This window comes from Sander vitreus, chromosome 6 (assembly GCF_031162955.1).
Source record: "Sander vitreus isolate 19-12246 chromosome 6, sanVit1, whole genome shotgun sequence".
NCBI classification, from domain to species: Eukaryota; Metazoa; Chordata; class Actinopteri; order Perciformes; family Percidae; genus Sander; species Sander vitreus.
In genome coordinates, this window is record NC_135860.1 from 5,817,584 (window position 1) to 5,844,734 (window position 27,151).

The 27,151-nt window shown below is 40.6% G+C and overlaps 2 protein-coding genes across 2 annotated transcripts; one reads left to right on the plus strand and one right to left on the minus strand.

The window, feature by feature from the left end:
• rab5ab (RAB5A, member RAS oncogene family, b) lies at positions 1-18,875 on the minus strand. The gene is made up of 6 exons (XM_078252201.1): positions 18,691-18,875; positions 16,422-16,648; positions 14,910-15,061; positions 12,914-13,036; positions 12,546-12,639; positions 1-1,904 (listed from the first exon to the last, which is right to left on the minus strand). Exons 2-6 carry the CDS (start codon positions 16,585-16,587, stop codon positions 1,789-1,791), a joined length of 651 nt encoding a protein of 216 aa, XP_078108327.1. The 5' UTR covers positions 16,588-16,648; positions 18,691-18,875; the 3' UTR covers positions 1-1,788.
• On the plus strand, positions 18,296-26,354 carry efhb (EF-hand domain family, member B). Its single transcript, XM_078251755.1, has 12 exons — positions 18,296-18,307; positions 20,061-20,204; positions 20,648-20,825; positions 21,069-21,179; positions 21,322-21,451; positions 21,584-21,664; positions 21,763-21,830; positions 21,936-22,090; positions 22,862-23,069; positions 23,437-23,661; positions 25,044-25,225; positions 25,382-26,354. The coding sequence occupies exons 1-12, from the start codon at positions 18,296-18,298 to the stop codon at positions 25,526-25,528; spliced, it is 1,641 nt and encodes a 546-aa protein (XP_078107881.1). The 3' UTR covers positions 25,529-26,354.
• Positions 26,355-27,151: the final 797 nt, after the last annotated feature.

Below are 27,151 nucleotides of genomic sequence, written 5' to 3' on the forward strand. Positions count from 1 at the left end.
TACAAGAGACCTCTTTATTGAATTTATTAAGTTGTATTCAGACACTCAAAACTGATCAGCCCATCACTAGTAATGCTGTTTCACATCATTAAAATTCATTGAGCTGTAAGAGAGACCACCAGTAAGGTTAATTATGCTACCTGCTTATAGCTGTAGGTTAGCAAGTCCAATACAGTCCGTCATATAAAATCGAAGGGCAGTCATTAATTAAAACATGATCAACACTGTGCAATGCAATAAAAGTTCCTTTCAAACATGACCATGGACCTTTTCGGAGAAAAGTAACAAGACAAGAGAGAGGGGTTTTGTTAATAACACTACATTTACCTAAAAAGACCACCACTGCTTAACATTTGACCAGTTTGTGACAAGGTCTAGGATGAAGGAAAAAAAAAGAAAAAAACAGACCTATATTAAACTGTACAATTGTTCCGAATCCCTCGATCATTTCCTGGTGCGCTCAGGAGCTCTGCAAGCTGTGCTAAAGGAGGAAGAAGACAACAACATTGCACCCTATAACAACATTAGAGTATATTTGTTTTTCCACAGACTTATAGTGACAATGAGTAGTAGACCGATTTTTTGTTTGTGTGCTGTCTGAACTCTATTCTAACCCCCCCCCCCTTTGATTGAGATCACCCAAATTGATGCAGGTTTACTACTGGCCAGAGACAAAGACAAGAGTTTAACATACAACGTCATATGTTCAAGTCTTTGCAACTCAAAAAGCAGGATGTTCAACAGTCTTTAAGTTCCCTGTGAAAACATATCAGTGTCAAAATGTAACTTCTGTGATGGACTTGAAAGCATTTGTTAAATAGCAAAGCCAAAAAAAAGAAGAAAAAAAAACGGGCCTCATGTTGACCTCAAGGTGTTGGTTCCTGATGTTCCCACACTTTCCAAAAAAAAAAAAAAAAAAAAGAAAAAAAAAAAAACATGTTTTCCATACCAAGAAGACTTTGTTGTTCAATGTGATGTATTGCAATGTGACAAGCCCATATTGCTCTACAGATGGTTGTGCATAATAGGAAGCCAGATGTGTATCAAGGCGGTTTTTCTTCTCAATACATTTTTTTGTGTGCATTTTCCAATTATTTAAAAGCTGGACAGTACCAAATTTATTTTCTGCACTTTCCATTAGGAGCCTTGGATGAAGAGGTCTTCTTGTGTAACAGATGTGAGGAAGGGAGGGATTCTTGGTTTGCACATCAGTCCTTTTCCTGGCACTGTCGAAATACATTGATGCCTCACAACAGACAGTCTGCAAAGCCAGGCGTCTCAAGATGGGAACAATTTGGTTTTCTTCTGATTGTGAGCATAACTTAACCCACACACAAAGAATATTACAGGTAACACCATTCACATCCAGTCAACCCTGTGAAGTGACAAATGAGGCTACACCTTCTCATCAGCAACTCACACTCGGATATTCACACACAACACAATCACACGTTCACAGGTTTCTCGCATGCTCATGTTTCTTAATTGGGGTTAGTCTTCGAACTGAATATGAGATAAAAATGTATTTTAGGCGTTGTAGTGATACATGCATCCATTATACTGATATACACTTCTTAAAAAAAGTAAAAAGAAACAAAAGAACATCAACAAAAAAAAAAAAAAGGTATTAGAAATGCAGCTATACAGAGTCTTTTAGCTATTCCAGGGGAGTGAGATTGACGGTCAGGTCTGACGTCAGGAAGCCAAGGAGCCCGATGTCCAGATGTTCAGTTGGGAGGGGGGATGAGGGGGGGATGTGTGTGGGAAGGATGAGCAGGAAGAGCCGGGTTAGTTACTGCAGCAGGAACGGCTGGTGGGCTGAGCCGTCTCCGTCAGGTCCACTCCCCGGTTCCGCCCGCTGCTGGCTCCGGCCGCTTGAGGCTCATTCTTGGGTAGCTTCTTTGCTGCAATGACATAGCAACAAGATCAGTGATCATAGATCATCAGCGTGATAGTGATCATCAGCATAGATAATCAGATAACCCCATCCTATGATGACACCAAAATGTATTCTTAAGAGTAGCTTCACACTAAATCCTCTTTGTTCGAGTTAGTAGATGACTACTCTCGCATTGCCAGACCTTCCTCCACAGCGCTGCGGAGGAGGGTCTGGCTAGTCCACACAGCATTCCGGGATGGGAGAAAATCGTGCTCTGGTTTATTGGCAACCAATCACACTCGTCTTGAGCGGTGCTAAACGCCGGACACAATGACGGCCCCTCTGCAAAATAGCCTCGGGAAGGAACTTGTTTTGGTGGAACGTGTACGTTCAAAAGTAGTTTTAGTCGTTCAAAAGAAAACTCAGATTGGACCGATAGTCTAGCTAGCTGTCTGGATTTACCCTGCAGAGATCTGAGGAGCAGTTAACCATAGTCCTCAGAAATCCACCGGAGTTTAGAACGCCACCACAAAGAAAGCGGAAGGTAACAGACATCCGGCGGAATTTCCGCCGGCACCTGAACAATCCCGGAAATGAAACGTCGTCGATATAGACTAGTAGATTGCATGTGCAGTCACTTTATTACACTTTTAATTAATCCTGCTCCCAATCTGCAGTGTTAATTAAAAACAGAGGTTATTTAAATATTTTCAGAGAAAATCTTGTACTTCCGTCCTATTAGACCCCCTCAAAAGAAATGTTACAACTCTATGACGTTCTCTGGGACACCACGCCCCCAATTCAACTATTATTAGTTATTATAATAGTTATTATTACTACTACTACTACTACTACTACTACTATTATTATTATTGACAATATGGAGTTATAATTTGCAGAGACAGGTCGAGACTGACACTCTCTATTAGGGCTGCAGGATATTTTGTTTCATCGTCTACATCGCGATGTGCGCAAGCAACTTCTTTGCTGCTTGATAAAAAAATAAACTTTCACCGTTGTCCTTTTCCATGATTGTTACCGGCCATAGACAGTATATAAGAATGGACCAACAAATCCCGTTGCTCTGGACGGAGACCAGTGAAGGCCTTTTCCGGTGAGCGCCGAGCGTTACTGCGCAGCCTCCAACTGAGAGAGACGACGTAAATGTGACGTGAGCAACCTGTCTGAAAGTTGTAAGTCTTTTGGTAGCTGTGCCAAGAGAAATCTCAATCATTCCCAATCTTGCAGAGACGGAGAGTATAGGTATATGTAAGGAGATAACATGGACACAGGCTAATTATTGCTAACTAAAATGCTAGTTAACATTAGTAATTAAATGTAAACAGCTAATGTAAGTCGAAACTGCCTGCGAGCTTCTCCTGTACTATACGGTAATTCCTCTACTATGCAACAGTAAGTCGCGTGGTTATGACACAATCGTTAGCCTATTTTTACAAAAACGTCTACTACGGAGCCATAACGTGAGATACAAGGTAATGGAGCCTTTTATACATTGTCGTGTTTCTTTAGAAATAAACAATGGACAAATAAAGTCTTTAAACGCTTCAGATGTAAAGTTATTCGCTGTCAAAGTGGTGCCAAAATGAATGGCAGTCAATGGAATGCTAACGGGAGGTGATGGCTTGGTAGCATCAAAATGGCGCCATAGGAGCTACGCGTTCCGAGAAGAAGCTTACCCCCTTGGTCATGACGACAACGACACGGAGCATCTGCCGTTAATATGGGAGAAAGTTTCCGACAAGATCCTTTACCACATCAACGGCAGGTTTGATAAATTGGAGCAGACACTTCAGGAGGTGCAAAGCTCAAAGGGAGCTATTGGAGAAGGTAGAGTCGGTGGAAGAGCAAGTGCTGGACCATGAGAACCGCATGACCTGCTTGGAGAAGACGGTTGCTAGCCTGAAAGACGAGAACGACGCGCTCAAACTAAAAGTGGACGACCTCGAAGGCCGGTTGCGTCGCAATAATATTAAGATTATCGGCGTACCTGAGCAGGAAGAAGGGGGCAAACCAACAGAATTCGTCGCCGCATTGATTCCAAAGCTTTTCGGCAACGACGGGTTTCAGTCACCGGTGGTTATTGACCGGGCGCACCGGACCCTGCGGCCGCCGCCCACAGTCAGAGCTAAGCCTTGCGCCATCATCGCCAGGGTCCACTTTTATCGGGCGAAGGAGCTCATACTTCGCCTCAGGAAGGAATGACAACTGGAGTACAAAGGCAACAAGGTGCTTATTTTCCCGGACTACACGCCAGAGGTGACGCGGCAGCGGCGTGAATACACTGAGGTCCTGAGGATGCTACGGGGGCTGAAGGTGGAGCACAGCCTACTCTTCCCAGTGAGGCTCCAGATAAAACACAAGGATCGGTTTAAGGTTTTCAGCACAACACTGACTTAAAGAACTGATCCTAAGGCTGTTGTGGTCCCTTAGTGTATACGTACACAGAGGGCTAATAGCACTATTTTGATGCTGCTTTTCTCATTTAGATAACTGTGTTCAACTTCAATTTGATTTCTTTGACTTCGGTCAGGTATGCTAGGCAAAGGAGCTGGGCTAAGTTAGCTATCACAGTTTTAATAGCGAGTTAAGGTGCTGACACACAGAGCCGATTATCGGCCGTCGGACCGTCTGGCGAGGTCGGTGACTCGAGTCTGTTCGGTGTGTTCCGTGCCGTCGTCCGTCCGAGGAGCTGTTGGCCTTCATTTTGGCCGACCCGACATGTTCTGTCAGAGACAGGGCAGTCGGGACTCACCCGGAAATGGCAAGCGGATGAGCCTCTCAAAATCTGATGAAAATCTTTTAAACTAACCTTTGCCGATCTGAAATGAAGACAGATTCAGCAACTGCATGGCCCATTTCTCGCTTAAAATGTTTTCAGAAACACGTTTCGGTGAACTATTTTAGTACAATATGAGACTGTATTGTGAACAAGCCGCCATGACAGTCTGGGTGTGAATTTCCGGAGGAAAAAAAAAAAAAAAAACACGTGACGTGTTCGTCCAATCAGCTGCCGTTTTTCATTTTCTGGGAAACAATCGGACTGTTAATGGGAACAATACAGACCAGCGCTGCCTGCTGCTATGGTGACGTATTACGTTTCGCGCAGAGCGTATGCTCAAGTCGGCGTCTCTTCGGTGTGTTCTGAGGCACTTTTTGGACCTCGGGAACCCGACTGATCAGTCCGACTGCCTTTTCTGCCGACGGTCGGCCGTCTGGTTGGTATGTAAGCACTTTACAGGTTTGAAAGCGGGTTTCAGCCATGCGTGTAGCGGTCCCGGGCATGAAGGGATGTCTTTGCTTCGTTTGGGGAAGTGCTTGTGGGCAGGTAGGGGGTTTGTTTGAGTGCGTTACCTCAGGTTACAAGGTAGGTTCTTTATGAGTCTTGTTTTATTGTGTTTTGTGCACTTGAGAGGATACCATATTGCTTTTATCCCAGAGATGATGTCAGTATCTGATAGCATAACCCATAGCAGTATAAATGATAAATTTACATTGGTCTTAAATGTAAAGGGGTTGGGTCATGTGGTTAAAAGGGGTTGAGTCTTCTCGCATCTCAAGTCATTAAAGCCAGACGGAATTTTTCTTCAGGAAACGCACATTAGTGTAAATGAGCGGCGCAGGTTGAGAGCGAATTGGATCTCCCAAGTCTATCAAGCATCTTTTACCCGCAAGTCTAGGGGGGTTGCTCTTCTTTTCCGAAAAAATATACCATTTCACCTTGATTGTATGACAGCAGACCCATATGGCAGGTATTTTATGATACCTGGGCATATAAACTCCCATTCGATAACGCTGCTTAACATCTACGGTCCGAATATTGACAATCCTGACTTCTTCCGTAAAGCATTTGATTTGATACCGGCTTCTGCCTCCAATGTTATTATTGGAGGTGACTTCAATTGTTATCTTGACCCGGTCCTCGATAGACTTTCTACAAGACCACCTCCTGCAATAACCTTGGTGGGAATTCTGAATGATTTAATTAAGACAAGGAATATGGTTGAAATATAGCGACTGCAGCATCCTACAGATAAGGAATTTTCTTTTTACACTAGGATTGATTACTTTCTGATAGCTTCTGAATTATTGCCTAGTGTTACTAATTCTACTTATCATAATATTTTAATATCTGATCACAGTCCAGCTCCTCTTAATTTCAAAAATATCCTGTCTAGTCCAAAATATAGCTGGCGCCTCAACCCTCTTCTTCTTGAAGATCAGTCTTTTATTGAGCATATGAATGCACGTATAGACAAATGTCTTGTTACAAATGATAACAGAGAGGTCTGATTCTATTTTGTGGGAGACCTTCAAAGTAGTTATGAGGGGCCACATTATTTCATTTGAATCAGCCAAGAAAAGAGAACTTAACAGCTGCCTCAAGGACATTGAAAAAATGCTTCCAGTACTGGAAGAGGCCTATCGATTTCCCTCTCAACCACTGATTACAATAAGATCTTGAAATGATTCAATTAAAATTAAAATATGAGTACAATACCATTCTTAATAAGTGTGTTGGTAGTCTTCTATTGAAAATTAAACAGAAATATTTTGAACTTGGAGATAAACCGGAGAAACTGTCTGCTTCAGGGACTTCTATAAGGAACTGTATTCTAGTAAAGAAAAGGCCACTGAAGCAGATTTCTGTAACTTTTTTGCCAATTTAAATGTTCCCCAATTAGATAGTGTAGCAAGAGGTGACATGGAGGCCCTGATTTCTAAAACTGACCATTTGAATGCTATTCAAGCCTTCCCCTCGGGAAAAACATCCGGTCCAGATGGCTTTGGCTGTGAATTTTCTAAATCATTTCATGACAAAATAGTTCCGCTCATGCTGAGAATGGTGAACGATTCTATGAGAAAAAAGACGCTTCCCAGTTCATTATATGAAGCGAATATCTGCTTGCTTTTGAAAGGGGGAAGGGAAGAGGTTGATCTGGCAAGTTACAGACCAGTTGCTCTCTTAAACTGTGACTTAAAAATACTAACTAAAGTCTTGGCGACAAAATTAGGCACATTTCCACAACTGTACACCCTAATCAGACGGGTCGGTTTTCTTTTAGTAATGTCCGTTTGCTTTTAAATACAATATATTCAGTGCATATTCACTGCTGTTTTATCCCTTGATGCCCAGAAGGCATTCAATCAGATTGAATGGCCTTATATGCTGAAGACACTAAAACAATTTGGATTTGGGGAAAATTTCATTGAATGGGTGAACATAATTTATCTTAAACCAGTATCCTCTATTCTCACAAATTCAGATAGATCCCAATCTTTTGAGTTGAAGCGGGGTGTAAGGCAGGGCGACCCTCTTTCTCCTCTTCTTTTTGATATTACCTTGGAACCACTTGCAATAAGCATAAGGAGTCACCCAGGTATTCATGGGGTAAAGTTCGGTAATGTTGAAAGCCTTGTTAATCTGTATGCTGATGATTTATTGATCTGTTTATCAGACCCAGAGGTCTCAGTTCCCAACCTTCTGAATTATATAAAATCATTTAGTAAATTGTCTGTATACAATTAACTGGGACAAATGTGAGTTCATGCCATTGACAAATATGTGTCCTACTTTCTTGAAATCTTTGCCATTAGTTACTACCCACATTACGTATCTTGGCCTCACGATCTCCAGAAACCCCAAACTTTTACTGAAATTGAATTATTTGGATATGATGGATAAACTAAAAGCTAATATTAGGAACTGGAAGTTGCTCCCTCTGTCAATGATCGGCCACATCAATGCTGTTAAAATGGTTGCACTCCTAAGATTCTTGTATCTTTTTCAAAACCTTCCTATTTATTTGCCATTATCTTTTTTTAAACAATTGGATTTAGCCGTCCTGTCATTTGTCTGGGCAGATAAACCCCCTCGTATTTCTAAAGCCCATCTGCAGAAGGATTTAAAAAGTGGAGGTCTCGGCCTCCCTGTTTTTAGGCATTATTACTGGTCTGCAAATGCAAGGGCACTCATTTTCTGGCAGTGGGGTCCTCCTTACGATGACTGTTCCTCTCCGCTCTGGCTAAAGATTGAATCCATGTCTGTGTCACAAACCTCACTCCCAGCGTTGCTCTTTTCAAAGGCACAACCGTCTCACAAGTTATTTAGCTACAATTATGTTCTTAGTAATTCTTTGAAGATATTGAATCAAATAAGAAAATTCCTTGGATTACCAAATGTTTCAGTAAATGTCCCAATAACAGGCAATCACTTGTTCAAACCAGGATTGATGGATTTTTTTGGCCTGGAGGGAGAGGGGCCTACGTTGCATTTCAGATTTTTACATAGATAACAATTTTGCTTCTTTCCCTATGCTCCAGGCTAGATATCACCTCCCTCCAGGCCCGGATTATCCATAAGGGCACTTGGGCCAGTGCCCAGGGGCACCAACCATTCACAACCAGTGGGGGGGGGGGGGCACCACATGACACAAGCTTTAACAATATTTTCCGTAAATTGTTATATTATTCACTTGAAATTGTTGAAAGACCATACATTACTCGTTTATGAACACTAATTTCACAATAATCAAAAGTGGCCAGTTTAAACCCCCCAAAAATGTTATCATAATGATGAATGTAAAATATTAACTGTTATAAACAATGATAAGTGGTTGGCTTTCTTGATTCAATGTAATTGGCAAGCAAAGAAAAAAAATTTTTCACACAAGCCCCCCCACCTCTGGGTGAGACTTGGTTGCGCCCAACCCTTGTTCTGTGTTTTTCGAGCACACAGCACGACCGGTGCGCTTCGTTAGTTTATTCCAAGCCCCCAGGAAGAGCGCCATGTCTAAAAGCCACCATGGGCTTAGCGGATAACGGTGGTACTGCACCCCATGGCCCAGAAAGACTTTTCACATAGACTTTGCATGGCGAAAGAAACGTCTATATTTCAGCGGATAATTTGTTTTGGGGTATATCAACTTACCAGCCCGAACACTGAAAGGGTCCTTGTTTGAAACGTCACGTTTTTAACATTTTTAACATTCACTAGAAGCGAATCCAGAATTATTAAATTTGGCATGATGAACGTGCATAATGGACGTGAGCAGACCCACGGGACTGCGCCCGCCCGCTCACATGACTGTTCTCCCGAGCTCATGTAGCTAGCTGTAATAATGGATATAGCTAATGGTTGTAATTCACCATGTGTTCTATTAATACGTCCATGGTATTATCTCACGAAGTTATGATACATCCGAGGGATGTATGTATGCTGTAAAGCCTGTTACGTGGATGTAACATCATTAGCGTTTCCCAAACTGGCGGGGCTATCGGCTAGCTAGCTAGTTGCTACCATCAGGGTTAGCTAGCATGGCTGTATTAAGATCTATACATAGCTAGCTATATGCCTACATAACGTTACTACAGACATAGTGATAACATTGCCTTGGTTCTCTCTTATGATACATCCGAGGGCTGTATGCTGTAAAACTTGTAACGTGGATGAAGCCATGGATGAGCTTTGTTCATGAAACTGCAGGCTAACTGCTAGCGCTAGTTAGTAGCTAGCTAGCTAGCTAGCTAGTAGCACGACATAATTATTAAATCTCCTTGGTTGTCTAGCTAAATACATCCATCGTTTATTTAGCTAAGCATGTAAACGATCGGGAACAACGAAAACAGTGTTTAACGTTAGTGAATATTTTAGACAATGAAAACGGCAAGTTCATGAGTTCGCCACATGTAGGAGACACGAGAGATAAGCTCATGAACGAGCATGTTGCTACCGGTTGCTAAGACAACACAAACAAATTGTTGCTAGTGCGCGTGTCCATCGTGACGTCATGGGCCAACAATGCGGAAGATCTGAGCTCCATGTTTGCTTTATGCACTTTTGAGCACTCTCATTGGAACGTACGGGGCTTCCTGCCGAACACTGTATCCAGTTCTCTTAATACATCCATGGTTTATTCAGTATGCAGAGAAGTGTAAAAGACCGGTCCACAGTCTGCACTTCTTTTCCTAGAACTCATATTTCTTTAAGAGGACTTTGTGCAATAAATCCATATTCTTAGATCTAATATTGATAGTCTTTTGTCCATATCTTATTCATTTTAGGTCCTTTTATTGTCGTTAGCTGTGATGCTAAAGCAGTTTTAGCTTTCCCATGATGCTTTTGAAAGTTTTTGAGCAATCAGAGGAGTTGCTTTCAGGACCCGTGAAATAAAGTCGGAAAAATACATATTGACCGACCCACAATGCTGCAATATATATAGTATTGATTTTGGTTTTTTGAATTGATAGACATTTTGAATTGAGACATTTAAATATAGTACTCACTGCTCATATGCCTACATGTATGTAGTTGGACAAGTTAGTAAATTACATCCCCTTGATTATGTCTGATATTTTTGCCAGGAGGACAGCACGAGTTAAAGGGGGGGGGGGGGTTTGAGGTACAGTGGCACCACATTGTCTTAATACGGGCCTGCCTCCCTCAGTCACATTTTTAATCGATATTTACAGGTGAGACATTTTGTTAGGGAACACGTTTCTAATTTCCCAAACAGACCACACAATTATAATTTTTATGATACACTTCTCTTACAACCAAACTCCAAACACTTGATTTCCCACTTCATCACTGCCTTTGAGACACCAGCGGGTACCAGTCATCTCAGGGAGGCATGGGCAAAAGAACTGGGAGTTCCACTGTCAGAGGAATTATGGAAGGAGGGCCTGTCCGGTATACAGAAGTGTTCTATAAACTCTAGATATCGGTTAATTCAATTTAAAGTCATACATAGACTGCATTATTCCAAAACTAAACTTAATAGAATATTTGAGTCAGTGTCTCCCATGTGTTAAAGATGTGGCGGAGCCGAAGGTTCACTCTCACATTTATTCTGGTACTGCCCAGTACTGGACAACTTTTGGAGTGACATATTTAATTGGTTCTCTAAGCAATATAAAATAAACATTCAACCAGACTGTAAAATGGCAATCTTTGGCTCCTCTGAAAGGACATCGACCCTCCCTTCCCACTGTAAGCAGGCACTCAAAACAGGCATGGCAGCGCCCAAGAAATTGATTTTACTCAACTGGAAGTCTCCATCATCTCCTTGCTTTAAGGGGTGGCTCAACGAAATGGTTTGTGTTTCAAGGATGGAACAGATTCGCCTTACCAGAGGGGATGTACCAAACTATTATTAGAAAGCGTGGAAACCATTTTTGGCTTTACTTGATGAGACCTAAATCACCAACATATAAAACAGGCTTTTATGTATTTGTATGGTTTTATAATTATTTTTAATTTTGTTCTCTTTAGTATTTTTTCGTCACTGACTAAGGGTTTGATTCTCCTCTCTGGGCCTTTTTTTTCTCTCTCTTTTGTGAGTGAGTGAGTGAGTGAGTGTTTGTTCTTTTTGTTTTCTATTTATACTCTTGACGGTATCATGAGACAGGAAGCACTGGACTACTTTGGTTATTGTATATATTCTCATATAGCCTCTGTCTTTCTTTTATTACTTCGTTTACTTCATGTAACAATGTCAGATGCTGTATACCCATCTTGTATGTAGGTTTTTTAAATTTTTTGTAAAAGTTTAAAAAAAAAAAATATAAAAAAAAAAAATAAAATAAAAAATGACATATTGGCCATACACACAACATAAATAATCATGTTTGATAAAGAAACCTTTAAGTCCCTGCACAGGTGTTTTCACTTGGAGTTAATAACCTCAATGTACTAACAATAATAATGGTGTCATTTGTCCCGCCCCAACAGGAGAGTGAAAGCTGTCAATCACGCACAGTCTGCAAAGAAGTCTAATCAGGCAACATAAGTGAAAACACCTGTGTGGGTGGAGTGTGAGCGTGTAGGGCACTCTCTGACAGACAAACTATCTACTGGCAACCCTGTTTTTATACCTTAACCCTGTGTTGTCTTCCTTTCAACCTTGAAGAAAACAAAAACACTTCTTTTTTTTTGATGTTTTTGATGCCTTTTTTCAGTTTGTTTTAGCTTTTTCCAACGTTTTAAATTTTTCTTCTACACTTTTTCAGTGCTTATTTCTACGTCCCATATTTTCTGATATAAAACAAAAATTTAAAATGGGTCAATGTGACCCGAAGTCAACACAATGGTTAAACTAGTTGACATTGTGAGCGGCAACAAGCCTTATTTCGCAAGAAATCTGTGTGATCGCTTTAGGCTACAAAACTGTGTTCTTCAAATGCTAATGGAGCAACAGCTTTCAGTTTCTGCATACCTGTTTAGGCCGGGGCTGCATTCTTAAAGGCCACAGTGTCGGACCAAATGCACCATTACTTCAACAACAACCACCAGGAGGTTTCCAAAAAGAGTGGTACGTACCAGTTTACTTAAGTGAACATTATAGGCTGGGACATTTAATTTCTCCATTATCTATATCCTACAGTGGCTTTTTTTTATTGGTCCACTTTATCAGCAACAGTGCTCACCTAAATGCAAATACGTGGACAAACATTTCCCAACTTTATGGGTTGAAGAGAACAGCCTGAATGCACCACTGTCTGTCACTAGCTGGTCAGGAGATTGGTATATTAGGGCTCTTAACAGCAGGGCGAGTGGTAAGTTCTGCTAGATTTATTTAATGTCATAATTTATTTAAAGTCTTCATATAGATAAGATTACGGAGTTAAAGATTTAAGAGTCACTTACCAATGGCCATGAATATCTCATTCACGTTCATAGAGGTCTTTGCTGAGGTTTCCATAAAAAGCAAGCTGTTATCATCTGCGTATGACTGTGCATCCTGTGAGAGGGAAACCAACATCAGGACATCATTCATTAAAATGATGTCACAGTTTGCATGAGGAAAACACTAAATGTGGAGGAAGCAAATTAGGTATGTCCAAAGTCAGTAGACCGGTTGGGGCCAATCAGACAGAGCTTGTGTTAATCTGTAAACATGTTTCATAAATAATAATCAGTCTGAATCTGTTATGTTGGCTTCAATAGACATATTTGTAATGATTTTTCTGGTTCCGTTTACAAGATTAATTGATAAGGAGTTGAAGAACACAAACCTGAAAGTCCAGTGCTCTCTTGTTTGCGAGATCAGCCTTGTTCCCAGCCAGAGCTATTACAATATTTGGACTGGCTTGTCTCTGAAGCTCTTTAACCCAGTTCTTTGCCCGTACAAATGACTCCTGGCAAACAAAACAGGGAGGGGTGGGGGTTGTGACTAAGTTAGTGAAAATAACAATACATGTGATGGAAAGATGGGGACAACAGGAGCTTTCCCATAATGTCTGGCTATGCTTTTGCTAATCTTTTGATCAAGCCCCCAAATAGACACATTAAAAAGATGCTTTTGATGAAATATGAAACAAATGAATGTCCTTAGTAGGGCTGAACGATTAATTGCATTTGCAATTATATCGCGATATGTTAAAACGCGATTTCCTAATCACAAAGGCTGTGATTTAGTCACGTGACTCGCAAGAGCAAATCAGTCTGCCCTCCGCAGAGAAAGCATCAACTTAGCACGCTAACGCTACGTCGTACCTTTAGCAGATTTCTGTCATTCAAACAACTCTGAGTTGTAGTTTAAAACTTTTACAGCCATTTTAATAAAATGAAGGGTTTTATCTGGGCTCGAGTCCATACATGCAGTTAATGGATACAGGCACGCAGAACTGAACGCTCGGTTAGCAACGATTAGCTCTGATTAACGGTTAGCTCCAGTTAGCTAGCTCCGTTATAAATCTATGGAGTGGAGGAGAGGGGTAACAACCAGACTCTGATAAATGACGTTCGGGGAGCTTTCACAGCAGCGTGGCCGCGTTGTTTCAACGGTTTTATTAGTACAGTTAATTCCACGGCGAGAACACCAGCAACATGCTGCTACTAGTAACGTAACGATAGCCTCTCTGAGAAAGTGTGACGCTGTCATGCACACGGCACGCAACTTCATGAGGGGAGGTGCTGGAGGCAGCTCCTCTGTGTGCGCTGTAAAAAAAAATACACCGTTTGATATTTTTTTTACTTATTTAACTGTCTAGTTCAAAGACAGTATTTAAAATGTGCAATCAACTAAATAATCTAAATACTAAGTGTGGTAAAGCCACATTTGTTTTTATATTTCTGCAATCGGCACTTTAGTGATTTGTTTCTGACTTTCACCAGGTCAACACCAGATGTCATTCATATAAATTCATGCGTCACCTAATTTCATTATCACATACAGGCCGGGCCTCCAGCAAAGAACAGTTTGTTTAATCTATCTAATCTTGTGGTGTTCATACTATACAATGATTTATTGCTTGTCTTTGTTGAATAATACAGAAGACAAAGAGCTTAAAAAATAATCGCATATTGAATCGCAATCGCAATATTTTTGAAAAAAAATCGTCCAGCCCTAGTCCTTAAATACAGTAAAAGCAGCATTTTATGCAGCATGGGAGGCTGGATTATTCTATACTGCTATGCAGAAGATATGCAATGCACGCAAGACGGAACATTTAAAATGTGGGCCACATGCCTGTTCTCTAAGATCTGAAGAGAAGGGACTCTTTGTTTAAGACCTCAGAAGGTACTAAAAACATTTATGTGCACCACACAGAACAAAATTGCCGCTGGCTTTGTCACTGACAGTAACTTTGACATAAAACGCTCCTCGTCCTATTTTTGTGACTATCTTTCAAGTACAATTTACAAATAGAATATAATCATAATAATAAATTGGATGCTGCCTTAGTGGCAGCTGTTTTTTTTTTTTTATGTTAAGGCTGTTTTCAGGTGCAATCAATATTTCTAAAACTAAAAGAAATGGACGTGTGTGTGTGTGTGTGTGTTTTTTTTTTTTTATTAATGGGTCATGTGTAACCTCTTTGGATCCAAATAACCGATGTAGGCATTAGGTTTATCTACATTGTCTACAAAACGTGTTGAGTGATGACTCATCTCTCAACTTGTCAAGATACCAAAATAAAGCTAATAAGAAAATTTAAGATGGATATGTTAGTGAAAGCAGCACTGGTAACAGCAACAACATGACAGAAACCCTGGTACCTGACTCACCTCATTTGTTATATCATACACCACAATGGCTGCCTGGGCACCTCTGTAGTACATTGGAGCCAGACTGTGGTAGCGCTCCTGACCAGCTGTGTCCCAGATTTCAAACTTGACTGTTGTGTCGTCCAAACATACTGTCTGAGTCAGGAAGGCAGCTGCAGGGGCACAAAGCGGAGGAACCGATGACAAATGGGCACGCAGCTACTGAGCTACACAAAAACATGTTTCTGTGAAGGTAATAATTGAAGACCAATGCTGGAGGCACACACGGGAGGATTATCTGGTTGACTTAGTCCACATTTGGAAGACTGGGCCACAGTGATATCAAACATGTTTTTATGCTGATAATTTAAAAATCTGGATGGGTGCTGATTGCTGAAGCATTAAGTAGGGTGAAATTCACTAAAACCCTTTTTTATTTTGGCAGTAAAACACCCTGTTCACATTCAGTCACACACACACCCACCCACCCACCCCTGGACACTGCCCAGTTCAACATCACTTTTGGCATACTGGGAATCAAACCGGCGACCATTAGGTCACAACTAGGCATAGTGGCTGGCTGATTATCGGGCCGTTTTTTGGCAGTTTGCAGATGATCTGTATCAGCGTTTTATTTGCCTGAAAACCGATCAAGTTAATGAATTAAAAAGTGCACTGCTCTGGCTCGGCTACAGCTCTGTCTGTCCCTCTGCTTCGGTTTCACTCACCACTGAGTCTGACTTAATGTCCCGCCCACAGCACTATCTTTTACTGTGTATTATGTTGAACGTTTCTAATTTATTAAATTTCTTAAAGCATTTAAACAAAGTGTTGTTAGATTTTGTAACATTCCAAAATCTTCATTTCAAGATTTTCATTTTCACGGTAAATGCCTATCAGTTCCAAATATCGGTTTCACTAACTACTAATAATCGGTATCTGCCTTTTAAAAACCAGTATTGGTCGATCCCTAGTCACAACCCTGGAATTTGCAGTAATTTTCCAGTAAGCAGCATGTTTGCCAAAGGGCAATACATGTAAGATTATGTAGATGGTAACTGACTGCTTTAATCTTATACAAACTGCTAGACATACAAGGAACTAGATATGAAGGTCCAGGAATTCCCCTAATTCTCTGTTCCAATTTTCACAATTCTCCATCTCCTCTTCATTTCTCCTTGTTCTCAAATTAATCCATTGCTTGCCACCGTGCTCTGTTTGGGGTGTTAAACAACTTTCCTACCCATTTCTCCTGTTCTTAGTAATATTTCCTATACTCTTGACACCAAAAATGCTGATTTTTATTAATACATTTTGTAATCTTTTTTTACTGACGGGGAACCTTTGTGACAGCTATTTGCTTGTACCCTTATGAAGATGACCTAGATATTAATTGCTCATTCCACTGTGTGACTCTTTGCAAGTCATCCCGTGACAATGAGGTAAATAAAAGTGTGTCAATAATATGAATCAATTTTGCAGGTGTGTTCAGAGAGGAGAAAAGCCTCAACATGGCCTTACGAAGATGCATACCTCCGATTGTGCTCTCTTGGAATTCGTGAAACTGTCCCTTGACGAAACGAAGTACGAGACTCGACTTCCCCACAGCTGACTCTCCTAAAAGCACAAGTTTGAACTGGCAGATCTTGTTGCCTGCGTTTGGCCCATTGGGTCGTGTAGCTCCGCCTCTACTTGCCATGTCACACTGCCCGGTCTCTTCCTCTGGACGCTGAGATACTGTGAATAACTGTAGAAAATACCTGAGCAGGAGAGAAAGGGGTAAGCAAAGTGTCACTGTCCATAAAACTTCTAAATGATTCAAAGATCAATGTCAGGAGATAACTTTGGTTGAAATGTACAGGTTTGCTGTGTTGATTAGAAAAGATGATGATTTTCTTATAAATCATTTAGCTTTTGGTAGCATACAGCAATGGGCAGTGTTTCCTTTATGTTGATTTTGAAGTGGCGGCCCGCCATGGCAAAATTTCTGCCGCCACGGTATCAGAAATAGGGCAGACGCACAATGCAGTTGCCTTTTTAAATTATCCTGCCGACATAATGTTGGCTGCAGTGGGTCAGCAGGCCGCTAACGTTGTTGTTGGGTTGTTGTTCGGACAGACCTGCCCCCACTGCTAAAAAAACATCCTAAAGGAAACACTGCAATGGGTACATCATTATTTAGCCTTGTGTTGTTTTATTTAGCTTCTGCTGCTGCTGCTTAACTTCATACGTTTCTTAATAAGTAAGTCTTGTCCAGGTGTGCAGCTCATAATGACCTAAACCACTTCCCAAATTGTAATATGAGCAACCCCAAAAAAGTTTCTAAAAGGAATTTTACTAAAGCCACATTACCGGTTTATGTTGTCATTTCTCATAACTCGTGTGTAACCACCACTGTGACCACTATCTTGGTATAAACAAGAATTCAAAATATATACCATACTTTGACCAATGGGCTATTAGTACTATTGAAATAAATGATTTCAGAAATGGTTCACTAAAAAGATAAGTCATGTTATGAACTAAAATGTCCATGCACAAATGGGCAAAATATTCAGGAATGTCAATGTCCTAGTTTTACGCTGTTGTTCTAACATTAAATACATTCTAAAACAAGCAGTCCAAATACAGAGGCCAACATGTAACAGATGATACAATAACAATGCAGGACAATCTACTGTTGCTATACACACTGAGTCAACAAGGTTCATATTAACAGCCAGACTTTTTCCCTCTCCAAACAATAGTTAGTTGCTTGCCATAACTAGCTGAGCAAATAGGCTTAGTGCAACTAACAAAAACTGTAGTGGGAGTCAATTTTCCACCTGACTGTAACCCTAACATTTTGGCATCTGAACTTCTGCTTCCAAAGTTGGCAAAGTTTCTCACCTGTACCACCTTAACAAACATTTAGAAATGTCTAAAGGTAGACCAACTGGTGTAACTGCAACAACAAACCTCTGGCAACTCGTGCTGTTAGCGTTAGCTAGGTTATGTGAGGCAGACTGACACAAAAGGATTAGTATCACAGGTCTGGGCGCACATGTGGGGAAATGTTTCATGGTTAAGTTACAGTTTACTATCTACCGGTCTGTACATTTAAGGTGAAGAACAACATCAACCATTTTAATCAGACAAGAACAGATTATCTCTGTAACTTGAGACATTTTCATTACCACCAACCAATAAAACACAGTACATCAGTCCAAAAATAATGACTGTCAACTTCGTCGAAATCGCGTTACGACACAGTTAACCACAAATAACCTGTTATGTTGTTGTTGACTGGCTCGAATTAGCAGAGTAACGACTGCTAGCGTTAGCATGCTACCTATTAAGTTCAAAATATCTAGCTAGGTTAGCACAAAAAGAAAACATACTACCGCCTGTGTAACGTTAGATTCGATATGGGTAGTACCGTACACATCAAGCGAACACACAATAAATCTTACTCTACATAACGTTTGAAAATGCCAAAACACAGATGATGCAGTTTTGGGTGTGTACAGCTAATGACAACTGGCTAACCTTAGCTGCATGACGTTAATTTGGTGAACTGCCTTATCAATCAGTGGACTAAATAGAGTCACATATGTTTGTTATATTACACGTAGGGAATCTAAACATGACGACTGATCTGAATCCACCAGTCGTACAACGTTAAGTTACTATGTCAGCTAGCTAACGTTTGCTAGCCAAATAATAGACATTGGGCTGGCTAACACAGTAAAGCCGCATCGGGAGGAGCCCTCCAGATAGCCATTAGCTAGCTAGCTAACGCTAATATTAGCTACTCACTTACCAAAAAGAGGAAGCTAGTTATTGTGAATGGTGTCTCCAGGACAATCTTTGTTGCACTTCAGTGTCTGTTCAGTGTGTCGATTACCCAGCAAGCTAGCTACCGTAACGTTAAATTTCATAAGGCTCTGCGATCTCCCACTTTCAACTTCCCTTTTCGCATTCTACGAAGGATGATGACAGATCGTATGACTGGAATCGACAATCGGCCTACGTACTGGTGCGACGGACCAATCATATGTTAGTATTTATTCCCAATTTATCTGACTTTCCAAAAAAACTACAAGACACAGCAAACAAGAAACATAGAAAGAAGGAGCAGTCATACAGACTTTGGTGCCAGTTGTATTGAAGTTAATGGGGCGGACATGCACTACCCATCTAACATCTGTGTTGTTTCGCTGTAATTTTACAGTGGTTATAGCTCAACTCAGGCCCCTGTTTGGTCCAAGATAGCTGCTTAACGTTTTATCATGTTTCTATTTTCCTTGGCCGAAAAGAGGAAATAAGGTCTCAAAGGTCATATTTGTGATTGACTATCAATTTACATAACCAACGTTAAGTCATACAATGTCACATGATTAAAATAATTTCTAATTCACATAAAAAGTATTTTGAAATAACGTTACTCTGGAACAGTATTTTGAATTGAACTGTGCTGTTGCTAGGCAACGAAACGCAAACAGGTGCACTACTCTCAGCGTCTAGCTAGCTAACTGAAGAATTTGGTATTGCATAGTTAGAAAGTTGTTTAAAACTTTTCCGTTAAATATACAATATAAAGACTGAAGGTTTGCATGCCTCTGTTGCTGCTACATGTGAATTAAAGTTCAATATGACTGACGGAAATACCTCTTACCAATTGAAACATAACGTTACAGATAGATGTCCAAACATACCGACGGTAAGTCAACTTTAAGATGTTAGCCAGCTAACTTACTCCACTGCTGAATCTAAAAGCTGTGACGCGTTTAATTAGCATAATGAACATTTGTCTTCGCGGATAGGCTACTGTACACTGAATACTATTTTTTTTTTTTTCTTTTAACACCAGGCCGGGAAACTTATACCTGTAACGTTAGGAGACGGGACTAAATCCTGTTTACAAGAAGCGGCAAGGGTAACGTTAAGTTGCGTGTGTGTGTGTGTGTGTGTGTGTGTGTGTGTGTGTGTGTGTACAATGGGACGCAGTTAGGGTATTTCCACAGGTGCTGACTATTGCATCTTTATCTATGGAGTGCATTCATATACAGTATATCAGTTTTCATCTCTGAGTACTTGGCAAAATTGAAGGTGTGAAATATAAGAAGACAGCTTTGTGAATGTGTGTGTTCACTCTGTCCGATATGCTATAATAACATTTTTACTTTACAGCCCCCCACCCCACCAGTGGTAAGGAAATTCCGCAACAGCATCCTACCAGAACCAGGAGCTATCAGAGTGCACAAAGGGAAGGCAAATGATCCAGATGTTGCCAACACCCTTGTTCATGGCATTAGCACCAAATCTTCCCTCACTGTGAGTAACACACACACACACACACACACACACACACACACACACCACCTTGTGGGTTAAAGAGGCAATAAGGAGTGTTTTTACTACCCCAAATTTGGTTGGTTGATTTTACTTTTAGATCACTGCCAGTGAATAATTACTACTCCACTTGGTGATAAGATTTATGGCTCTAAAAACATATGTCTTACCCAAATTTAGGACTAAAATGTTTTTGCTTATTGGCATTTTAAGATGCTCCTGATTAATTACTTAATTCCTTATTTATAATGTTTAATTGTTGGTCTAGCTAATGGACTAATTTGAGAAAAGATCATCACTGGCAGTTTTACTTAATTTAAGTGTTTGTTTTGGCACAAGCTGAATTTGCATACAGCACACAGTCTTAAGCATACAAACACCCAGAATATGGATATAAGTCCTTCATTTTTACATGATTCTAACAGGGAGGAAGCTTGATAAATCCTCCCCAAAAGACCTTGTTCCAGCAGAGGTTACAAGAGCTCAGGGAATCGGTGTATGCCTCCAGTCAAAAGGCACCTGTGGGCAGGTCACACCATCAGCGTGTTGGACTTCCCGCCTGGAATAACGACAATACTACGTATGGCGTGAAAACACTTAGAGGTATGTGTATATATGGGTAAATAAATAAAAAGAAGTCTGGTATGACACATATGCTCTAACATGAGCATGGAAATATTTATCAACTCTTATCAAAAAAAAAGTCAACCTCATACTTGTGTTACTAGTCCTGCAAAATATTTAGAGTTTTAAAAATGTTATGTTGTGGGTTTATAAATAATTATAGTGGGAGTAGGAATGATGAACTTTCTTTTCTTTGAATGTCTCACATTCCTTTTTGTCCAGGGTTGGCTGTGCGCGAGATTATTAACCCTTCAAAAACAGCAGAGGAGGTGGACAGGGAAGCTCAGGAGGGACACGAGACTTACATCCGTAGCCACAACGCCTATTTTATTGGTAAGAAGAATGGGGGGGGGAAATACTTTATGCATAAGGCCTTCACTGTCACTGCCAACAATCTATTTGTTGTATTTTGTTCATAATATTGAAATGTGATTTATGCCTTTCATCACAATAAAATCAGCTTGCTCTACTCCAGGTGAGCGTATTGATAGGAAGTATGACTGGAATCACTACAGTAAAGACAGCAGGTTTGGAATTCTCACGCCTCATTTCAATGACGGACGTAATCTCGGCAAAACTCTCCACTGGCTGGGGGAGACACAAAAGTAAGTGCTAAAATAAGTGGGCACGAGTGTTTTGTTGTTAATTTCCATAACACTATTCATTCGTTGAGTGTATACCTAACTTAAAGGAAAATAAATCTTACCTGACCTTGCGCTCATGTTATTGTGCCATAGGTTTTACAATCCAAAGATTGTTTGGAAGCGATCTGGGAACAAGGAAAAGATGGCCCAACTAATGGGCAAAACAACCAATGTGTAAGTTTCACCTTTTCCTCTGACCAATTCTGTGATCTCTGAATATACTTTGCTAACTAATGTTACACTTCATTCTCTCATTAAACCCATCTTTTCAGGAGAGGAAATACCTTGAATCTTCCACCAGATCACACCTTTGGAACTCTTTTACCGCCGGATGAATTTGGTAATTTTTTTCCTGGGTTACATATTGGAACATAAAAAAAAAAAATAAAAAAATGCACACAGTGGAGTTTTTGTCCAAATGTCATTTTGCCTCCTCGGTGCACAGGTGTTGGAGCTATAATCCACTCCACGGAGCCAGGCCAGTATGTGAGAGGCCGAGACCGACAGCGCAGCCTGGTCAACGCAGTGCGACACCACCTGAAGAAGGTCAATTTCCACAACTTCCCCTCCCTGCTGCAGGCGTTCAGACATTATGACCAGGTACGTTGTTGACCAATACTTCCAATCTGAGGACTATTCAGCTCATCACATTTAAAGTAACCTGACCAAATACAGTCACACCTTATTCGGTGTACAAAGTCAAGATAGCATGATTTTTTTTTCCCAAACACATTTTTTTTCAAAGAATAATCAATGGAATCAGAGCACGGTCCTTTCTCACAGTGGACAGTTGTACTTCGTCACAGCAGGAAAAGCAGAGGTGTAATGAATAACAAACACTTTCCATTTAGGCCCTGGCAGCCATTATTGAGGTCACTGTGTTTGACGAGTCAAAATGTGTCCTTTGAGAAAGGCCAGTTGCAGGTTTGATATACGGCCAGGGATATGACTCTGGTGTTTACCAGATAAAGAAACAATGCTAATGTAATTCTCCTATCTCAGTCTTACATACTGTAGCTAAGGGTTTCCCTACCATTATAAGGCTTATGCGCGGCACCCAAGCCGTTTTGGGGCACCACCTAAGCTGAATGAACGTAAAATCAATGTGAGCATCAAAACTAACTAAAATACTTTTCTCAGATCTAATGGTTGTAGCCGGTCCCCAGTGAACTTCTTCAGCATGTTTTGTCTTTGAGCTTTTTGAGCAAGCTTTTCCAACATTTTAGACACAGATATGGTATTAATATTGGTCCAAAATGATGTGAAATCACTGCAAATACGTGCACCTAGGTCTTCCACAAACCTAGGGAAAACACTGCCGTAGTCATTGAGCCTTGTCATGTCTGTATATCTGTTTATGCATATCACTAGGCAGGCAAGGGAATGATTGACAAAGAGGACCTGCAGGCAGTGTGCAGTCAGTTCCAGCTGGACATGAGCAGACTGGTTCTGGATGACCTGATGGACTACTGTGACACAGACAAGGACGGACTAATCAACTTCCTGGAGTTTGCTAACTTCCTCAACTGGAAGGACAAGATGCCCATCAACAGTCGAGAGCAATGCATTATGACGAATGGTCGGTTAAATGCATTGTGATGTATTATTTTATCTACTAAGACGCTAATTTTGGTAACCTTAAAGTGGGCATGCTTTTTCTAGAACCACTCTGTTTCACTTTCACATTTTTATGCATTTCCCTTGCTCAGGTCTTGTAACTGAGTTACAAATGCAGTTAGGCAATTCATTTTTTTATGGTATTTCAGACTAGGACAACGCTAACATCAGAATTTAGCAATAAAAGACTTAAAAGCATAAGTCTTCAGGTCGTGACAGTCAAAATGACTCAGTTAAGATTTTATAATTTTGCATTTGGAAGAAGATGCAGAGGTTATCTGTGGAGACTCATTTTCGGGAACATTTTCTATTTATTTTGTCCACAGCAGAGCGTCAGACCAGCACAGCTCCAGCCAACCTAGAAAGGAAGCCTTCGTCAGAATCGGCACAGCTTCCTGCCTCTGAGGCCTTGATTAAGCCTGAGGACCTGGAGCCCGTTAAGCCAGGCAGCTCACTGAAGACCGTCAGGACCTTGAGGCGACCCAGGGCAGCCCCAGACCACTTCATCACCTCGTCCACCCTCATCGGGTCTGTCAGTGATCCGTCCGCATCAAGTAAGTCAGAAATAGAGATGTGTGGTGATAGGTAGATAAGCAGCATACCCAGTGTCGTGACTGAAGAAAACAGACGACAACATTATTTTAGTGTCACTATTTGACTTTTTGCAGGTGGGATTTGTGAAAGGGTGAAATAACAAAGAACAGTAATATGCAGACACTCCCCCTTACATGCAGATACCTTCCTAATGACACCAGCATTATTTAAGTCATTTATGAAGCAGAGTGAGCATTTGCTGTTTTTCTTAATTATATTTTATTTTATTTTATTTTTCGAACATCTATGGGTTTTGAACTGACGTCTCCGGTCGCCTCTCCGTCAGCTCTGCAAAATTTCTGCTGAATTGTCTATTTTACAAATATTAGTTGTGCTTTACTGTATGTGGTTGACATTGGACGGTGATTGCACGTGGCTGTGAGTCCCTCATCAGGATTGGGAAATCAATTTGCCGGTTTCCTGCCGACTCTACTAGTCTGGGCTAGCTAGCCAGCTGGCTTAAGTTTTCAAATGTAAACATCAGAATAAAAACCTAGGAAAAGGTGGTAAAGATGAGCTCAAGCTAGCGAGACCATCTCCTGACTACGAGTCGCTCAGCAGGATATGAAAATCAGAGGTCAAAGTTTTCAGATGTAAACATCAGAGTAAATGCAGAGAAAATCAGCTACGACCTATGGCTACAATCCTGACCAGATGGACAAGCAAGACCATCTCTGCGTCCATCTCCACCTCTACATCAGAGGGGGCACCGAGGCAAGCGTGGAAGAATTGAACTCCGACTTCTTTGCTGGGCATCCTGCTGGCCAGTGTGCAGGCGTCAGACAGTGAGCTGGGTGGCCTGCGTCGGTTTCCAGCGGGATGTCGGGAGCTGTGGTGCCTTTTCACTGAGACTCGGCTTAATCCTGGAGTGCCCGTACCATTCAACCGGGTGACTTTTTTTGTGCGTGCCGATTTGGGGGCCACATTGTGCTTCATGATGAATCATGCGCAAGTTTAAGGAGCTGATGGGATGACATTTCACTGGAATTGTACCTCCTATGATTTTTATTTGACAAGTAAAGATGTATTGACTGATTGAAGCATGACATGTTTGAAATCACATAGTGGAAGACATAAAATACTGTAAGTGAACAGATGTGCTGCCAATGCCAAATATACTACAAGTATGATGTTTGAAACTAATGCTATGTTTCATGATTTATCCGTTTGCTAATGCTCTCATTTCTTTAGGAGCACCTCATTGTTTTTTCATTACAGGCCTGTTAGAGGACATTTTCATACATATTCAATAGTTTTATAAGCACTCATATAACGTATTTATATTTAATTAACTCCCATCTTATAAAAAGCCTTACTCATCATGTGGTTTCTCTTTACATAGGCAGCCGCACCTACGGGATCCCGTCTGTGCGCTCGGACCTTCCAGCTCCACGCATAAAGAGAGTCAGTGACCAAAACAACTACGGTGATACATCCACGGCTGCAGATCTTCTGCATCCATCAGTCCATGCCCTTCGGGGTGTTCATGAGGAACACTTCCTCTGTCCTCGTACCAAGAAGGAGGTATGCACCACGCACAAGATCAGTAATATAACAAAATAACATTTACTAAGTACAGGGATATGATAAAAGACAAAAATCCGTAAATTTCACAGTTATAACTTGACCATGTTTTAGTGAATTGGTTTTTGATACCGAGACTCATCCTCCTCTTCACAGATTGCAGAGATCTTCAGGAATGTGGGTGTTAATGTTTGTCAGGAGACATTCGACGAGGCCTGGAAGCTGGCGTCCATGAAGAATCCGGCCGGGGAGGTTTGTGTCGAGGTTTTCCGTAACGTACTTAAGGAAATAAAAGCAATGTAATACTCGAGATGTTTTCGCGGGCACAGCGTTTCCTCACCTAAGTCAATATTTCTGTCTAAAAACTTTGTCGTCACATGTAGCTCAAAAGTGTTTGATGGGAGTACATTTTTGACACAAAGATTGGATTTTGGGCCTTTGCAAGTAAATACTTTTTATCATTACATTATTTATATTAACATAGGTGTCAGCCACTGGGGATGTGAATGAACACATTTAGTATTCAGTTTCAGCTTTCTTGGAAGTGATCCATTCTTGCAAACTCCCAAGAAACAATATGTTAAATGGTGTAAAAATCTTTTTATTTGAGCTGGTAGATTTTATTGCTATTATTCTATTCAACTGACTTTACTTTACACTGTTACTTTATTGTGATCGTGTTCATAAATCTGTTGAAATGGTAAATGTAGAAAGGGTACACGTACTCCCTTTTTTTTTTTTTTTTATGGCAAACCGACTAATGTGTTGCATCATATAAGCCCTTATTGGAGCATCCATTTGACCTATTTTTTGGATTAAGGTTTTTTGGAGTGATGCCCTTCCTGTTATTTCATGAATTCCCTGGAAGCCAGCTAACAGCTCCTGGCAGAGCACCCACACAAGAGGGTTATGTGAAGAGACATACTGTACCTGATACACACCTTTTCAATATACAGACTTAATTCTTCGTGAGCATCAATTTGCTCTCACACATGCTGGAGAACCTAGCTGCCCCTTCAAGCTGTATTTCCATCATTGGAAATGGCAACAAACAACCTTTTTTAAAGTATGTATGAAATGCAGTGTGTTGAGCACATGTTACTCTAATAAATAAACTTTCACCTGTAATAATTAATAACACCTAGGTTCAGATTTTCTTCCCCAGCAGGGGGCACATCAGCATGCATGAAAATGACAAAATCACACATTGGTGGAACAAAGCAAAATTTGTTCATTATTATTTACTGTGATTGATTCTTCTTGGTTTTAAAATCCAGGATTAATGTTGAGTCTTAACTTGTTTTGCCTTAAGTGGTCTTTGTTCTGGCCTGGACATTAATACCAGTTTCCTGCCAAAATAAATGTCAAAACTACAAACACAAGAGCGTATGACACTAAAAGTAAACAAATAAATTAGTAAATAGACTACAGCTAAAATACAAATGCTAATCAGAAATACTTTGCCCTTTAAAGTGCATTTATTTGTTTTATTTTATCACCCTGCACAACAAACAATATGCATTAAGGCATGTGTGTTGCTGTCCAGTCTTCATTAGTCACCACACAAAATATTATTAACGCCACAAATTCAGAGATAAAACGTGTCAGCCAACAAACGATGTGCTCCCCTTATTACTGTCTGACAGAGAATCAATGTCTGTCTTAAATTGAGAATAGAATTCCTTGCACAGAAACCACTCATTTGTCATGTCTTTTGCACAATGTCATCTTTTGTTGGTACACCTAAGCTGCTGTGAAACAGTGTTAAATATTGGATTGCTTTGGATTTAACAATAACAGTTTCTATGCTGGTAAAAGACCTGAGTAAATACTGAGAGGGAAGTTCTCCGTACCTTTTTAAATTGGTCAGTCAAAGTATTAGTTTTGATTTCCAAGCATATTTATCTTGTAATTTTATTAATCAAC

Bases quoted from the DNA above. Each gene is read 5' to 3' on its own strand.
- efhb (XM_078251755.1), top strand. The intron at 21,831-21,935 runs GTAATTTTTTTC...CTCGGTGCACAG, and splicing joins TTTACCGCCGGATGAATTTG to GTGTTGGAGCTATAATCCAC. The intron at 23,070-23,436 runs GTCGGTTAAATG...TGTCCACAGCAG, and splicing joins GCAATGCATTATGACGAATG to AGCGTCAGACCAGCACAGCT.
- rab5ab (XM_078252201.1), bottom strand. From the start codon at position 16,587: ATGGCAAGTAGAGGCGGAGCTACACGACCCAATGGGCCAAACGCAGGC. The intron at 15,062-16,421 runs GTATGCATCTTC...GTGCCCCTGCAG, and splicing joins CCAAGAGAGCACAATCGGAG to CTGCCTTCCTGACTCAGACA. The intron at 1,905-12,545 runs GTAAGTGACTCT...ATGTCATTGCAG, and splicing joins TGAGATATTCATGGCCATTG to CAAAGAAGCTACCCAAGAAT.